General features: G+C 43.1%; 1 protein-coding gene and 1 long non-coding RNA gene across 12 annotated transcripts in view; one reads left to right on the top strand and one right to left on the bottom strand.

Moving 5' to 3' along the window:
* Positions 1 to 16,632, bottom strand: part of LOC310685201 — a 606,217-nt gene that overhangs the window by 467,422 nt on the left and 122,163 nt on the right. The gene's annotated exons all lie outside the window — the stretch shown is intronic.
* Positions 1 to 16,632, top strand: part of CENPE (centromere protein E) — a 40,165-nt gene that overhangs the window by 16,491 nt on the left and 7,042 nt on the right. The window contains exons 16-32 of one of the 11 annotated variants that reach the window (XM_083398093.1): positions 608 to 664; positions 751 to 906; positions 2,480 to 2,554; positions 2,770 to 2,904; positions 3,050 to 3,181; positions 3,826 to 4,003; positions 5,275 to 5,426; positions 6,223 to 6,531; positions 8,239 to 8,550; positions 9,027 to 9,185; positions 9,944 to 10,162; positions 11,034 to 11,591; positions 12,167 to 12,454; positions 13,186 to 13,488; positions 13,944 to 14,102; positions 14,489 to 14,671; positions 15,919 to 16,119. In XM_083398093.1, coding sequence (XP_083254219.1) covers positions 608 to 664; positions 751 to 906; positions 2,480 to 2,554; positions 2,770 to 2,904; positions 3,050 to 3,181; positions 3,826 to 4,003; positions 5,275 to 5,426; positions 6,223 to 6,531; positions 8,239 to 8,550; positions 9,027 to 9,185; positions 9,944 to 10,162; positions 11,034 to 11,591; positions 12,167 to 12,454; positions 13,186 to 13,488; positions 13,944 to 14,102; positions 14,489 to 14,671; positions 15,919 to 16,119 — 3,576 coding nt within the window. Of the gene's footprint in view, positions 1 to 607; positions 665 to 750; positions 907 to 2,479; positions 2,555 to 2,769; positions 2,905 to 3,046; positions 3,182 to 3,825; positions 4,004 to 5,274; positions 5,427 to 6,222; positions 6,532 to 8,238; positions 8,551 to 9,026; positions 9,186 to 9,943; positions 10,163 to 11,033; positions 11,592 to 12,151; positions 12,455 to 13,185; positions 13,489 to 13,943; positions 14,103 to 14,452; positions 14,672 to 15,918; positions 16,120 to 16,632 lie in introns of all 11 variants that reach the window. The other 10 variants (XM_083398092.1, XM_083398089.1, XM_083398090.1 and 7 more) reach the window with 10 other exon arrangements.

Raw genomic sequence — 16,632 nt, 5'->3', positions numbered from 1 at the left:
TGCCACCCAATTTTTCTCTGACCCCCTCCCACCTCATGGATATGGCCCCCAGAAGGTTGCTGAGAAATGAATGTCACCCTTGGAATGAAAAAGGTTCCCACTCCTAATCCAAGAACAAAGATGGGAGCGGAGAGTATCCCCTTTGCAGGCTTCCTCTCCTATTCTTTTTTGCAACAACAATTTCTTAGTTACTCCCTATTAACTATATTGGATCAACATGACTTGTTTTACATTTGGTTCAGTGGGGTGGAACTGAGCCAGCAGAATTTAGGGGAGAGAAATTCTGTGATTTGGAAAGCTCACCTCCTTTTCAGGGTTTTTTGCAAGCCCCCAAAACTTGCCAGCCTTGCCAGCATGTGGCTGGAACTTAGTATACAAATGTAAGGCTTTGGCAACAACACTTTTGAGCTACCATTATATTGCTGAAGGAACAAGCAAGTGCTTTCAGTATTAAGGTTTTTGCATATTTGTAAGTCACTTTGAGATTCTTAGGGTATGAAAAGCGACCATTAAAAAATGAGTTTAAATAAAATATTGGTAAGGAGATGAAATTTAACTAGGTAACAGAGGAGGCATCTTGTAACTTTCAAAAATATTTTTCTTCTAGATTCATAAAGATTTTGCAGATTCTGTCATGCTTTGTGAAACCCTAGTAAATGAGAGGGTAAGTCAGCTTCAGCGTTCTCTAGGAATTTAATTTGAAAGTGTAGGTAAAACCTTTTAATCTCACTCTGCCTCTCTCCTGGGTAGGATAATGCTGTCACTGAACAACAAGCCTTAAAAGTAGAACTAAAAAACCTGCAAATGGAGAAAGAGCAGACTGCATGTGAGCTTAAAGAGCTGAAGGAGAAAATGTCCATTTATGAGTTTGTGGCTCTCGAAAGAGAGACAGCAAAGGAACAAGAGGTAAGACAAAGTGGGTGTGTAAATAATCCTATTTCTAGACCATCTTTTCTTTTTACAACTTTCTGAGTGGCTGACAAAATCATTTAAACAAGATCAAAATTAGCTGGATCCTGACTCTGTTGCATGCAGATCTCATTTAAATTAATGTGAACATTGTTTTATGACTTAAGTGAACTCCAATTGAAAGCAATGTGATTATGGCAACTAACTTAGTCTGAACTGAACTCAGTTAAATATTGAAGCAGCAGGAGCAATAAACTCAGTTGTGCTTATATACATCAGCAGGATTAAAGCAAGAGACACGCTTGAATGCCTGGAGAAATAAAAAGGGTGCCACTGCAGAGAATATCCCCTGATCACTGCCCTTCTCAAATCAAATCAACCCAGTCGTCTTAATTTTATGCCCTCATTAGAAAGGGGGTGGCAGAAAACATCCTTTGGTGCTAGTAAAATGGCAGGTTCTGGTGATATTGGATCTCAGAGCCACATGAGAATTTAAAAGTGCTGGCACTGTAAACTGGGTTCAAACAGACTGGCAGTCAGTACCTTTCCTTCAGAGAAGATGAGATGTGTTCCCTTCACCTGTATTTAAGAAGTGTCTAATTTTTTCAGTCTTCCGAAACAGCCCCAGTAGTCTAGTCAGGAAATGGTGATGGCATGGATCACTGTGGCCATTAGGGGGATAGGGATGCACAGCTGATGGACCCATCTTAGCTGCTGAAAAGTGCTGCATCTCACCCCCCCCCCCCCACAACAAAACTGGGTCTAACACAATTGTCTTCAACCTGCTCTGTTTCTTCCACTGTTTCCAGTATGGCCTATGGACGTAAAGGACATGGTCTTCCCTATGGCAGTGCCAAAAGAATTTCATTTGACCCCATCTCCTTTCAACGTGCAGCCAAGGCTTCTCTCTTACTTCATGTTTGATTTCATTTTGTTAAAATATTTATACTCCACCCTTTTCAGTCTGAGACCCTTAGAGATAAATTAGCAACATGAGATTAAAACAAATGCTAATCCTGTAACTGCAAAAAAGCAAACAAAAAACCAAGCAAAACTGCACTTGGTTTTTGTGCTTATATTGTGGTATGTAGGCTGTGCTATGAGAGGAGTGAAGTGGGCACCATCTTGCATTAACAGTAAAGCATGGTTTGCTGTGACGTGTGAAAACAGCCACTCTTTTGAGTTGCAGCATGGAAGAAAGGTGATAATTTATTTAAATCAATTAGCCCCCAACTAATGCATGCTAGAAAAAGAGTGGATCAGTTCTTCTGAAAAACACTTGTCAGCTTATATTAGCAGTGCATTCTGCCGTTTTTGTTTTGAAGGTTTGAAAAGCCCTGTTAGTAATGCGACGTTAAGACTTTATTTCCCAGGGCTTCTCACCACTGTAAGCAATGGATGCTCACAAAATTTTCTGCTATGTGTTCTATAGTAACAACTTGACTCCACTGTGGTTTGGAGGAGAGCTGAATGCAGGGGCTGCTTGTTTTTGTGGTGGGTGACTGCAGGTAAACCTTACTGAAAGGTGCTTCCTAACTGCCTATGCCATTTTGCTTCGATTGCTCCACAGATGCAACTAATGCATGAAATTTCCAGCTTAAAGGCTATTATTACAAATGCTGAAGTTTGCAATCAAGATCTGCAGGTGAGCTGGTGGTGGTGGTAGGCCTTGCATGTATAATGAAACGGAACACTATTGTTTAGTCTTAGCCAAATGCCTTGAATTCTGCGATCGGTTTGTCAATTTTAATGTCATGCTGCACAACACCTAAGCCCCCCCCCCCCATCAAGCTGGGGAATGGAAAGGTGTGCCTAAACACTTTGCACTTCTGGTGTTTTTCCTCTTTCTTGCTTTATCAGGAGGAAGTAATGTCAAAAGCCTTGCAGATCGAGGAGCAAAACAATAAAATCAAAGCACTGGAAAACCATGTCAGTGAGCTAAGAAATCTTATGAGAGAAGCAAAGACAGAAAGTGGGGAAAGAGATGTGTCATCAGTACGTCTGAATCGTTCTTCTTTATTTAAGCAGGGTTGTTGTTGTTTTTAATTTGTCCTTGATTCCTGGGGATTCTTGCAGGGTGGGTGGGTGGCATATACATACACTTTTACACACTACCCTCATGTTCTCATACTTTCAGCAGATTTTGAATAACTCGGGGGACGAAATGCAAAAAATGAAGCAGTCTCTCAGTGATGTTGAGGCGGTAGCACTGGATTCCAAGAGAGAATCTTCATTCCTCAGAAGTGAAAACATAGCGCTAAAAGAAAAAATGGTGTGTGTATATGTGGACTTGGGATGGAGTAGGTTTTTACTTGCCTTTTATGTAGTGTCTGAGTGAACAGATACAATTCTTTTTTGTGGCCTTTTGTCAGTACCTGATATAAGCATGGGGGGAGACCGAAAAATCTTTTCCTAGCGGCTTATATCTGGGGAATTTCTTCCCCACTGAGGTGTGCCTCTTTATTTGCTTAGAAACCAGGTCAAAACTCACCTTTTGGAGTCAGGTTTTAAAAGGAAGGTGGGTGGAGTAATTTCTGAGTTGTGTTGCTGCTAACATCCTTCATGCAATTTATGATAATTTTTTATCTTTTCTGTGTATATGCCTTTTTATTGCCTTAAATCAGATGTAAACTGCCCTGTGGCCCATTTTTGATGAAGGGCAGTGTGGCAATAGCTTAGGAAATACATAAAAATAATAAGCTTCTAGTAGGGCCTTGCCTGTGAGTTCTGCTAGTTTCCTAGTAGAATCCCAGTGATGCTTCCTTGGGGTGATATGGGCTGGGATAACAGTGCTAATACAATCTGGAAGAGGGAGAGGATAGTGCTACTGAAGTACGTGGCACTGTGTACAAATCTGCCACTGTCCTGGCATGTAAATGGACAAGGGTAATGGCGTTTTAATTTGCTCCCATGTAGGACCAGCTCTCCGATACGTACAAGCAAATGGAAAAAGACATTGAGAGTTACAGAAGACAGTTAGATTCTGGGAAAGTCGCCTACAAGAAAATGCAGTCTGACTTGCAGAAAGAATTGCAGTACTACCTGCAGGAAAATTCAAAGCTGGCATCGCTTTTGGAGGGAAGAGTTCCCAATGGTACCTTTTTTATGGAATTGATATAGAACAAGAAGGTTCTTCGCACAATCGGGCTTTTTCCTGATAGCTGAGGAATTATTATTTTTTATGAATTAAAACTGGTGGCACACATGTTCAGGCCCTTAAAGTTAGTTTAAATATTTATAAGGCACCCTTTTAATAAAAAACAAGGCAATGCGCAACACGGAAACATAATGCTACAATAATGTAAATGAAAAAATATCTAGGCGTGTTTGGCACAGAGTTTGCATCCCAAAGGTTTGTCTGAACAGCGCAGTTCTGAAAAGACATTAAGAGAAAGCAGGGGTTGACTCATGCCCTAACCTCTGCTGGCAAAAAGTTCCACATAGCAGGTCCTGCCACATTAAAGTCTGGGTCCCTGTTAAAGGCAGGCTGAATGCAAGGAGCATAGCAAACAAGCAATTTTTAAATTATTTGCTGCATCTCAACTGGGATTAGTTGGTTCGCTTAGCCAATCCTGATGTAAAGCAACTGACCATTCATTCCTGATGCAGTGCAGCAGGATTAAAACAAAAAACCCTGGAGAGGTTTGTGGCTCTGTCCTTCTCTGCCCTTGCATCCTTCCAGCCAGTCATGGACTTGGTTGGCAGACACCTTAGTAACTAGGGACTTTAGGCTCATGGCTTTCAGTCAGTTTATGTTCTGATGGCATGCTTTATTGATGTGCAATTCAGGCATTAGACAGTGGCTGCGTGGAATTAAAATAAAAGTAGTTGCTACCCCTTGACATCAGGACTATGGGGCGGGCTGGAGAATTAGGGAGGGGGGTTAGCTTTTGAAAACAAGATGCATAGCAAGGGCTGTGGGAGGGGCAGTGGGGGGGTGTAGGGGGACGCACACCCCCAAACATTTTGTGAATCTTTGTACTTTTGTCCATTACTTTATTTATTTTCCCCAATTTGAACTATAAAATGGTGATTTTCTTGAGTCAAAATGAGAGTACCCCTAAACATTTTTTAGGAGGGAAAACACTGGGGAGGGGGATAAGTGGACTGGTGGGTTTAGGCTGAGCCCTACGAGAAGATGGAAATTGAGCTTCAGGGGTGCATAGGCAAGTCTTTCAATGAAGTTTCATGTCAGAAACCAGGGTATAAACTGGTGGAAAGGGTGCGTGCTTTAGCGGGATATTTTCACAGAAGCTGAGAACTACGGAACAAGAACTATATATCTAGAGTTTGCTTGCAACACAGTGGTAGTGAATCTTCGTCAGTTTTAGCCATTGAAATCTTTCCACTTCCCCCCACCCCCAGACTTACTCTCATGTATGGAACTGGAAAGGAAGATTGAGGGTTTAAAAGATGAACTGAATAAAGCTCTGGAAGAGAACTCAACTTTAAGGAAAGAAGCAGCTGCATCATTAGAAGCCCGTTCGGGACCTGACACTGAAATCTTCCAGAAAGAGGTAAAAACTAATTAAATGAGGGCTGCCATGAAGCTGTTTCTTAGGTCAGGGCTTTCTTAGAACACATTTAACTTTATTGAAATATTTTTTTTCTACCCAGAATATAGTTAATCATTCTTGCTGGAAGACTGGGGTGCTTCTACTACAGTAACTTCTGTAAATAATCCTAATCAGTAAAAAGTTCTGGCATCGCAAGCAGTTGCAGAATTTGCATTCCTCTTAATTTTTTGAAAGCTTATTCTATTAGTTGTCCCCCCCATGCTTCAGAAATCCAACTAGCTTTAGCTAGGGGTCAGGCAATTAGTGATGTCACTCCCGTGCCATGGAATATTCCCCCATCGTGCCTGTTACCAACCTTCAGATGCCTCCTGAAGACTTTTTTTTTTTAATCAATAGGCCTATTCTGTGGTTTAAACTTTCTAAGATGAGCCAGTCGGTTTTATGATTATTCTGTGTTGCTTTTATGGTGTATTTTTGTGAAGTTGATTATACGCAGCCCCGATATTTTATAGCAGGGGAGGTCTCTAAATATTTTTATAAATAAAGAAATATTGCTGTGGATATTTGGGTTCAGTTCCCTACTAGGCTATGTAATTGGATCAGTCATCACCTGTCAACCTGAAGCTTTTTTCTCTAGTCTCTTGTAGAAGGTTTTCTTCCAGTTCAGGGGAGCAAAGTACATCTAAAAACCAAACTTAGCCTTCATTTAACTAAAACACATATTATAAATCACAGCTGAGATAATTGTTGCCCACTTACATGCTCATACTCTGTGTATATAAATATGTGTATGTAGGTGCTTGAAAAATCCGAAATGATTGCTTCTCTGGCTTCGGAAAAAGAGATGCTGCTTGCTCAAGTGTCTGAGAAGGAGAGACTGCTGTGCGAAGCAACTATCGCGCTAAAATCCAAAGAAGATTTTGTAAATTCTGAAGCAATGCGCCAAAATGACCTAGCTTTTCAAGAGCTGAAATGTCACTGTGATGAACTGGAGCAGAAATTCTTGACTGCATCAGAAGAAAACAAGCAGATGAAATGCCAACTAGATCTTCTATCTGAAGAAAACCTCAAGCTGCAGGCAACCATTCATGAAGTGACTCAAGAGGTGAGTCCTTCCTGGTTCTCCAACTTTTCATACAGCAGCTGATGGCTTTTCTTGATGCAAACATTTCTGCACTTCAGTCTTTGTTGAAAAGTTGAGTGGGCCCTTGGTACTGTCTCCTTGCTTCTGTTTTTCCTTACATTGCAGCAAGGCCTGGCACATAAATGTGCTGTTACACAAAGTGCTCAACCCTGCTACACTAACGAGGTTGCTTTGGATCAGAACCACTTTCTGAAATACTTCTAAAACTTTTTTTTAGGAAACCTGAACCAATCTCACAATTCTGGAATTGGCTGTCTTCTTGTCCGTGCTCACTTTCTCTACACACTTAAAAAATGACCATTTTATTTACTAAGCTAGAAGGATCCCAACTTACCACTTTTGGAGTGAATGGGAAAGTGAAGCTACCAAACCCATGGAACTGCTTCTCAAAACAAGGCGGGAATATGACTTGGAATTGCTATTTTTGGTAGCTACTATAGCAGATATATTTTCTGTTTTGTAAACAAAACATGTTTTTACTATGTTTTATATGTACTGTAAGCTGCCCAGAGTGGTTGGGGAAACCCAGCCAGATTGGCGGGGTATAAATATCAAAATTATTGTTATTATTATAATTATATTCCTGTGTGCACAGACAAAATAGCAACCACTAATTCCAGGAATAAATTCTATTCTAGGGTATTCTGCTCCTTAGCAGAATTTTGACATGCTCTCATTTCTTTTTCCCCCTCTTTTTTTTTGCAATTTGGCAGGAAGTAAGCCCTTTTAGGCTACTGGAGCACGCTAGATCCCTTGTGTTACTTACTATGAGCCTAGATTGAATCTGACTAGGTTTGCATGTAACACGAAGCGAAACCATGGCTTAGCAAAAGCAATATGCCATATGAGTTGTTGGGAGTAAAGATTATGATAGCAGCACTCTTTCCCCCAGTCCTTCTGCTCTCATGATACACAGGACTAAACTGGTGTTGAATCCAAACCTGGGTTTATGATTTGTCTTGCTCTGCATAATCTATGAGCTTATAGCCAATGCATATTCTTGGTTTATTGCTTGTGGCTTGTCTGGGGTAAGTAAACCGCAAAGCCTGGTTCATGTGCAACACTAGCCCAAACCATGGTTTAGCCCTGGGTTCAGCTGCAGCAGTACTGGGGAGGAGAGTTGTGGCCATGATCTTCACTCCAGAAAACCCACAAGTTTGCTTATTCTTGGTAAGCATAAATTGGATTGGTGTTAGATGTGAATTGGGACTGTGTAACTTCGCTGAAATCAGTACAGTGGTACCTCGGGATGCAAACGGGATCCGTTCCGGAACCCCATTCGCATCCCAAACAGAACATAAGGCACGTCTGCGCATGTGCGGGTCGCGTTTCACTGCTTCTGCGCATGCGCATGATGTCATTTTGACCTCATGCGTGAGCGGCGAAACCTGGAAGTAACGCGCTCCGTTACTTCCAGGTCGCCGCGGAGTGCAACCCGAAAGCGCTCAACCTGAAGCTATTTATCCCGAGGTATGACTGTATTGTCCACAGGTAACAAAAATCTTTGTGGGAGAAAATGAGCACTATAAAGACCCTTTTAATGACAAGAATCAAAATTTAGTGTTTCTAAGTTGGATTTGAGCTTCATTCTTACATATTAACATCAAATTTTTACTTACATTAATGTCATTCTTACTTCTTTCTGTCTTTCCATAAATTATAATGAAGCTTTCTGGCAAGATCAAAGAGATGCAAGAAAAGGACTTGGAGCAAGAGAAGCTTCTTGGTATGAGAGAACAACTTGATGAAGCACATCAAAAACTGAGTGAAATGGAGCAACTCAAAGACCAGTTGAAGAGCTGGGCATCTAAAATGGAGGCTGAGGAAATGGAGAAGCTGGGCCTAGCTCAAAGGCTCCAAGAGAGTGAAGAAGAGATGCAGGCGCTGACTCGGGAAAGAGATGACCTGAAGCAGAAGGAGGAGGCTCTCAGGCGTGAGAGAGATCAGATCAAAGAAGATATCCAAGAGACTGTGTCAATGGTAAGCAAAACCTCCCACTTGGAGTACCGCAATGTGTTGTACATGGTGCTGCATTTGAAAATCGTTCAGACCCTTCAGGACTTCATTATGTGATCATACCACACCAGTGCTTCTCCATATCAAAGTTCTGGTTTTAGCCTTTAAAAGCTGTAATTAGTTTGAGGTGGGATGGAACGTGCCTATAAATGAGCACACGTGAAACTCACATGGAACCAAAGTTTTCAATGTTTGATATTGCATTCTGTTTTTATATGTGTTGGAAGCCTCTCAGAGTGGCTGGAGCAACCCAGTCAGATGGGCAGGGTATAAATAAAATTATTTATTTATTTATTTATTTGGATAATTCATCTGCCCCGACATCAAACTAGAGAGCTTTGAAAAGGGTAGCAGAACAATTCATAGCACTACTGCAAGGCAGTGTATGTCATGGGAACTCTAATGCATGTATCTCTTTTGCTTTACTTTCAATGTAAAAGAACATTGAATCACAAGAAGAACTGAGAAGTGCGCAAAATTCTCTGAAGCATCGTGAGAAGCAAATTAAAGAACTGGAAGAAGCCATTGTGGAGAGAGAATCACAGATTTCAAGCGTTAAAGAATCTCTAGGGGTCACTATTGAAGAACAGAAGCAACAGGTAACATCTGTCTCAGTTGCAAAGTTTATTGGTCTAGGTTGGAGCATAATTAGGAGCATAAGAAATGCCCTGTATAATCTTGATCCTTAGTCCACGTAGCTCATTATTGTCTTTTCTGACTGGAAGTGGCTCTCCAGGTTTTGGGACAGAGGACATTCTCAGCCCTCTCTACAAATGCTGGGGATTGAATCTGGGACCTTCTAAGTGCAAGACAAGTGTTCTGTCGCTGAGCTGTGGCCCTTTTTGCTTTGAGTGTGAATGTTTGGGGTTCAGTTCCGAGACAAGCCCCATTTAAGGCAACACCACTTGTTTTCTGTGGTGACTAAAGCTTAAAGTACTTTAGCTGGCCTGTAACATGTTAAGACATCAGAGGCTGTTAAACACTGCTAGAAAGTTTGGGATGTTGTAGAATAATTGTTGAAATGGTGCTATATTGGATGGAGGCACGAAAGTGCAGACTTCCATGTATATATTAACTCCAGCATCAGAGGCACCCATTTTCTGCATGCTGGTTGCTGGAGAATAATGCCCTCATACCCTGCTCTGCAGAGGCATCTGGTTGGCTGCTGCAGGAAAAGAGGGTTCTGGAGTCAAGAAGCCTCTTGGTCTGATTCAGCAGGGCTGTTCTAGCACTGCCCTCTTCTTCTTGCCAAACATCTCTGAATGTTCTGCACTGGATTGTTGATCACTGTTTGTTCACCTGCCTTGCATGAAACATTTTCTAGGGTAGAAAAAAAATGTTGTGTTTCATCTTGCAGATACTAAAGTTAACAGAGCACTTGGACTGCTTCAACACAGAGAAAAATATGTTAACTGGAGGAGACGGGGATGCAGAGGAAATCAAGCTGGAGGAAAATAACCAGCTTCAGTCAATGAAGGAAAAAATATTGTCCCTTGAGCAAGAGAAGACTTTGCTAAAGCAACAACTGGAGAGTCTGCAAGAGCAAAAGAACTGGTACCTGGAAAGCAGTCAGCTGGTAATTGTTGTGTATTGCTTGTTGTGGGCATCAGTCTGTCCTGAGAGGCAATAGAGTACGCCTCCAGGGGTGAAGTCAAATGACAGAAGTGACCTCCCTGGGAGCCAGCCTGGGCAGTGTGTATGGAGCTCCTGGGCTGCCCAGAAGACAAGACCCCCCCCCCCCCTTGGCCTCACTGATGTGGTCCAAAGAGAAGCAGAGCAATACATTTAGCACCAACATGGTAGCAGGAGATGCCAGAAGGAGGCGTGCAAGGCACCATCCAGCCATCTTAGGGACTCCACTCCAGATTTTTGTAGTGTTTACTCCTTATCCTTTTCTTCTCCCAAAGATAATCCACAAGGCAGTTGTGTATTACAGGGTTACACCTGTATTTGTGTATTACAGGTGGGCATTTCAGTGTCATTGTCAAGCCATAACCCAAGGTTTACTGTGCACAAACTGGAGATTGGAAACAAACCATGATTGGTACACCAAAAACAAACCTTGGTTTATCGTCATGCTTTGTTTCCCCTTACCCCCAGCACTAGCAGGGAGGAGCAAAGAAGACATAATTTGCTCATCTACAGTAAGTCATGACTTACAGTGATGTGCACAGATGGTCAGACACAAGTTGGAGTCTGTCTTTGAGAGAAACTGATAAGTTAGTCTTGGATATTTAAATTGGAATTTTTAAAAGTTTCTGTCCATGATTTTAGATAAACTTTAAATAGCTGAAATGGCTTTTTGCAAGCAAGTTTACAAGAATTCAAACAACTGACTACATGGTGTGCTAAAGGTTCTTATAACATTTTGGGGATAAAGTTAGAATATTGACACTTGCAGAGCTAGAGCACATTGCTGACATCTTGCCCATTTTCCTTTTCTTAAGCCACCTAGCAAGATCCAAGAGCTGCAAACAGGAGACACTGAAGAGGATAGACTTCGTATGAAAGAAGAACTCTGCCAAGCTCTAGAGAAGTTGAGTGAAATGGAACAACTGAGGGAGCGATTAGAAGCTAGTGAGTCTAGAATTGAAGCGGAGGTAACAGACAAACTGACAGTAACTCAGAAACTTCATGAGCAGGAGGAAGCGATGAAGGCCGTAATGCAAGAACGAGATAATTTGAAGGACATTGTGGGTTCTCTCCAAATAGAGAAGGATCTCATCAAGGAAAAGATTGAAGCAGATGTAGCTCAGAAGCTTCATGATCATGAAGGAGCAATGGAAGTCTTAATCCAGGAACGAGATGATTTGAGGAGGAAGCTGGATGTTCTCCAAAAACAGGGGAAGCTTGCCAAAGAAGAGGCTGAAACAGAGGTGCTTCATGAGGATGAAGAAGCAATGAGAGCCTTGACCCAGGAGCGAGATTACCTGAAGGACAAATTGGATGCTCTCCAAGTGGAGAGGGATCTCATCAAGGAAGAGATGCAAGCAGCGAAATCAATGGTAAAATATTATTAGTTTTTATTAAGTTCATTTTTCTTTTTTACTATTTACAGTTTATTGATTTTTGTAAAATTGCAAAATTGTATCTGCCAACCAACCTTTCCTTCCCAATGTTTTGGTCCATTTTATAGCTTGCATAATTGTGCTGGTCTTTTAATGGAAGCCGAAAGTAAGCCAGAAACCTTTACCAGTTGGATATCTTACCATCGCAAGAGTTCTAGGAATCGAGAGCAGATTTTCATAGACCAAATAATGTGCACAGACTAGGGAAATGTTGCGCATGCCCGTGTGAGGCCAGGAGCCTGTTCAGGTGCATGTTTGTCTCCAGAATATTACCAGGGTGAAATGGGGAATGGGCCTATAGGTTGTGCACACACCCTTCCAACTCACTGTAGGGGAAAAGTAATTCTTATATCACACCATGATGAGAGTAAAAAAGCTTGAGGCTAGGAGTGGGCAGGCCCTGAAGCCTTAAGGGATGCATGGTTAGTCAGAAATGAGACTGATCTCGAAAAGTGACAGGGTTCTGGAACTAACGGTTAATTTTGAACCCATGAAAGCTTTCTCTTAAGCAGCAAGACAACGAGAGAGCGCTAGAGGAGCTACTCGGACTGAAAGAAGAGCTCTGCGAAGCCCAGCAGAAACAGAGTGTCATGAAGCAGCTGGATGCAGATCTTAAGGCCAGAGAATCTGAACTTGAGGCTGAAAGGATGGAGAAGTTGGAAATGGCGCAAAGGCTTCGCAGCAGCGAAGAAGAGAAAAAATCCCTAACCCAGGCGATGGATGCCCTGAAGCAGAAGTGGGAAGCTCTCCAAACCGAGAGTGAGTCACTCCAGAGACTTCTGGAAGCAACTACTTCAATGGTAAGTAGCTGTGGGCCACAAAATGGCGGAAGGAGCAGTTTGCTTCCTTTAGATAGCCAGCCTATTCTGCCCCTACCACCTTAGAAAGCAAATTTGATTCTGGCAAAGTAACAGCTGGTGGAGTGGAAATGAAGCTGGTGGTCTAAAGCTGAGCAGGACGTGGGTGGCGCTGTGGGTTAAACCACAGAGCCTAGGGCTTGCCAATCAGAAGGTTGGCAGTTCAAATCGCCGTGACGGGGTGAGCTCCCGTTGCTCGGTCCCAGCTCCTGCCAACCTAGCAGTTCGAAAGCATGCCAGTGCAAGTAGATAAATAGGTACCGCTCCGGCGGGAAGGTAAATGGCGTTTCCATGCGCTGCTCTGGTTCGCCAGAAGTGGCTTAGTCATTCTGGCCACATGACCCGGAAGCTGTACGCCAGCTCCCTCGGCCAATAAAGCGAGATGAGCGCCGCAACCCCAGAGTCGGCCATGACTGGACCTAATAGTCAGGGTCAGGGGTCTAAAGCTGGCCTTAAATATGGGAAGAGGAGGATTTGTAAGCTTTTGAAGGAAGGCTTCTACTTCAAATGGCTCTTCTTGCTCCAACATATAGTATCCCTGGAAGCAGGCAACTTGGAGAAGGGTTTGGGCATTAGGGAAAGGGAGCTCCAGGCTCCACCATTCAAGGTAAACTCTTCATAAAACTGAGTAAGAAAGCAGAACTTGCTTGATGAGTGTTTCTCTTTATATAAAGGTCCAACAGCTAGAAGAAAAGAATCTCGACCTGAGGCAACTGCTTGAGTCGAGGGAAGAGCAGAGTCGGACGGCTGCTGAACGTCTGAATGACATGGAGCAACTGAAGTCCAAGACAGAAGCCACGGAGAAGGAGAAAGCAGAATTGCTTCAGAAGCTTCACAGCGCCGTGCAGGACTTCAGAACTGTAAATCGGGAAAAAGAGGATTTGAAAACCGCAGTAGATGCTCTGCAAACTGAGAAGGATAACATGATCCGGACCATCCACCGCCTTGGCGAGAGTGTAGAGAAGATGGTTGCAAATGTAAGAGCCCATTTTTAACACCTTTAGACCAATGGCAGTGAATGAGATCCAGTCAGTGGACTGGATCCATTACATGTACACACTGCATGTGATATATTTGATGGGGGGGGGTGCCCAGCTGTCAATTGCCTGACATCAATCAGTTGACCCATTTTCTCCCCGCACAGTTTGAAATCAAACTGGATGGGCAAATTAGCAGTGCCTGCATACCCTTTCAGCCTACCTGTGTCTACCTGCTGCACACCTGGCATGTGTATGATGTCAGGTAGAAGACAGGTGGGCACCGTGTGGCTGAAACTGTCTCATGGTCCAGATGGGAAGGCCTGCCAGACCTAATGAGGCCCCTGGTCTGGAGGTTCCCACCCCTTTAAGAGAGCGACCTTTCTGATATTGTAGAAAAACCATGAGCACAAACGACTATTGGTGGCTTAACAGTGGCTGTTCTGTCTTTAAAGAATCTGAAGCTGCAAGAACAACTCGAGCTTAGCATTAGCCATAAGGAAGGAGCTAGTGGAATGGCAGAGGAACCAGAAGGAAGAAATTTAGATGAGAATTCTCGGGCCTCAGAACTCCAGGAGATACTGGACCAGACAACTAATCAACAAAAGAGAGAAGTAAGAAAATGCTTCCTATTTTTTTAATAACACTTGAGTATTCAAAATGGGCCACCTCCACCTTCCTTCTCATTAATTCTTACTTAAAAATAAAAGCTCACAGTAGGAGGTTTTTCATTGTGATAGAAGGGGCCATTTATAACTGACTTTGAACTTCAGTGCTTGGGAGCTTAAAAAAAAACAGAATAAGATGACATCTATCAGAACAAAAATACGTGGGATATTATTGTGGGATCTTTCCCGTATTGATGGCAGTTAAGCTATTATTTCTTAAAACATTTTAACCTGCTGTTCAGCCAAAAGCCTGGAGCAGATCATGAATGATCCATATGAATGATGTTGCATTGCAGGCTTTGCTTGAATCTCAATCTCTATATACTAAACAGGCTGAGTGCTGCCGAAAAGCTGAAGCTGCCCTGAAAGCATCTAAGGAGCAAATCCAAGAACTGCTCCTAGAGTTGAATACACTGAAAGAAAAGCAAACACATTGTGCGGCTGCTAATCTTGCCTTGGAAGAAGAAAACTATAAGCTGGGGGATAAATTAAAAGCAACAGAAGAACAACAGAAGGTGTGCTTTTATTTATCTTACTCTGGTTTTTCTCAGGACTGTGAGAGGACACATTGATACAAATCTTTTGAGGATTTGCTTAGTGTGACTTTCACTGGGGTTGGCTCTTGTGTGAAAGAAGCTAATCCCGTTAAACGTAGTGATGGGTGCCAGGCCCAGATGTTGTAAGGGGTGTGTGACTGCTGCAGCCCAGCATCACCCCCCTTGAAGTCTACCAAATGCAAAAACCACCTCATGTTGTTTTCTTTGCCTGACTTTGTTTTTGTTTGCTGCCAATTGAGAAAGTGGGCAAACTGGATGCTGTGTTCTCATGCATACTCTGGTGGGGGAAACAGAGGAAATATGTGACTCCTGTGTGAGGCTGGGGGTACAAATAGTGGGTGTGTCCCGTCCCGTCCCCCGTCCAATCACCTGCATTGTTGTTAGGTCATCCTTCCTTTTTAAATGCTCAGCATTCTGATAAATATTTTGAGTTGCCATGAACAAGACTGGGTAGTTCAGTCGGTTAGAACGTGGTGCTGGCAGTGCCACGGTTTCAGGTTCGATCCCAGTAAGGGCATATTCCTACATTGCAGGGGGTTGGACTAGATGATTCTTGGGGTCCCACTCACTTCCAACTCTATGATTCTATGAGGTCTATGAAATACCTTTCAGATCAGGGGTTGGGAGCCTCTGGCCTGTGAACCAAATGTGGCCAACCAGGATTTCACATGTGATGCACAAGGCAATTTTGGGGAACCTCAGCCCACCTGCCTTGCATCATATATTCAGGGGATACCACTTTTCACTCCTAATGCTGTTCTCTGAAAACTGGAGGTTTACAGAACAATGTGGGGCTGTTACAAAGCCTTATCCCAAACAAAGACCCTCACTAAGTCTCTGCTTGAAACAGGTTTCAGGAGCAGCAGGGAGGTGTTTGAGGGAAAGGGCTTTCAAACAGCCTCATACTGCTGCTGCTTCATTACAAGTTGAAGTGCTTAATGCAATACTGAAGAAACTACACCTAAGAAGCAGTGCAGGGGTGCATTCAAAGGGCCGTTTGAAAGTTCTTTGCTTTAAGTCCCAAAGATCAGGACTTCAAAGCATAACATCACAGTGGCATTAGGTCAGGTCTTCCCCACCTCTGTTCTAAACTCTGGTTTAGTAACTTGAAGGAAGTGGTTGGCAACAGCATGGTGACACACCTGTTCAATGGCATTTTCAATTGTCATCAGTGATGCCTCCAACTGCTATTCCTCTCTAACTAGAGTCTGAAGCTGAAAATCCAGGAGCTGGAAAATGCCATGAGTGAAATGAGAAGAAATTTCCAGGAAAGGGAAAAGGCTGCCCAGTTGGCAATGGAGCTGAAAGTGCGAGCGGCCAAGAATGATGCGGTCCGTCTTGGGGCTGTATTAAAGGAGAAGGAGAACAGCCTAAGAAGTGCACTTGCAGAGCAAGAAACTCTCAAGGTATGCACTGACTTCCTAAGAGAGCCATTTCCTGTTTTCATGCTTTCTATTACAGATGGAAGTGAAGCTTCTCCAAAGAACCTAATACTGCTTTACATTTGTTGCAACATTTTATGTTCTCTCCACTCACCTTTCTCCCTATCTGCTCCAGGCTCATGCATGTCTTTCTCCGCCTCCATTTTATCCTCATGCTGTTAGGTTAACTGATAGTAAGTAGCCCAAGGTGACCCAGTGACCTTCATGGCTAAGTGGGGGTTTGAACCTTGATCTCCCTGGTCCAAAGCCAGCACTCAAACCCAGGCATTGGGAACCTCTGCCCCGCAGGCCAGATTAGACCCAGCAGAGGTCCCAGTTTGGCCCATGAGGCTGTCTTTCCCCAATGTATTGCCGCCTGCCCCACACCCAATGTCATATGTGATGCTGGATGTGGGGGCAGATAGACGCAACTGGAAAGGACCAGCCAGAAGTTCAAAATGGGTTCCTGGTTATTTGAGAGTTCTGCTCAGCAAGCCC

Source organism: Podarcis tiliguerta (genome assembly GCF_965153285.1).
Source record: "Podarcis tiliguerta genome assembly, chromosome: 9".
NCBI classification, from domain to species: Eukaryota; Metazoa; Chordata; class Lepidosauria; order Squamata; family Lacertidae; genus Podarcis; species Podarcis tiliguerta.
Note: the sequence above shows the minus strand (reverse complement) of the source record. Positions and strands in the feature narration are given on the sequence as shown.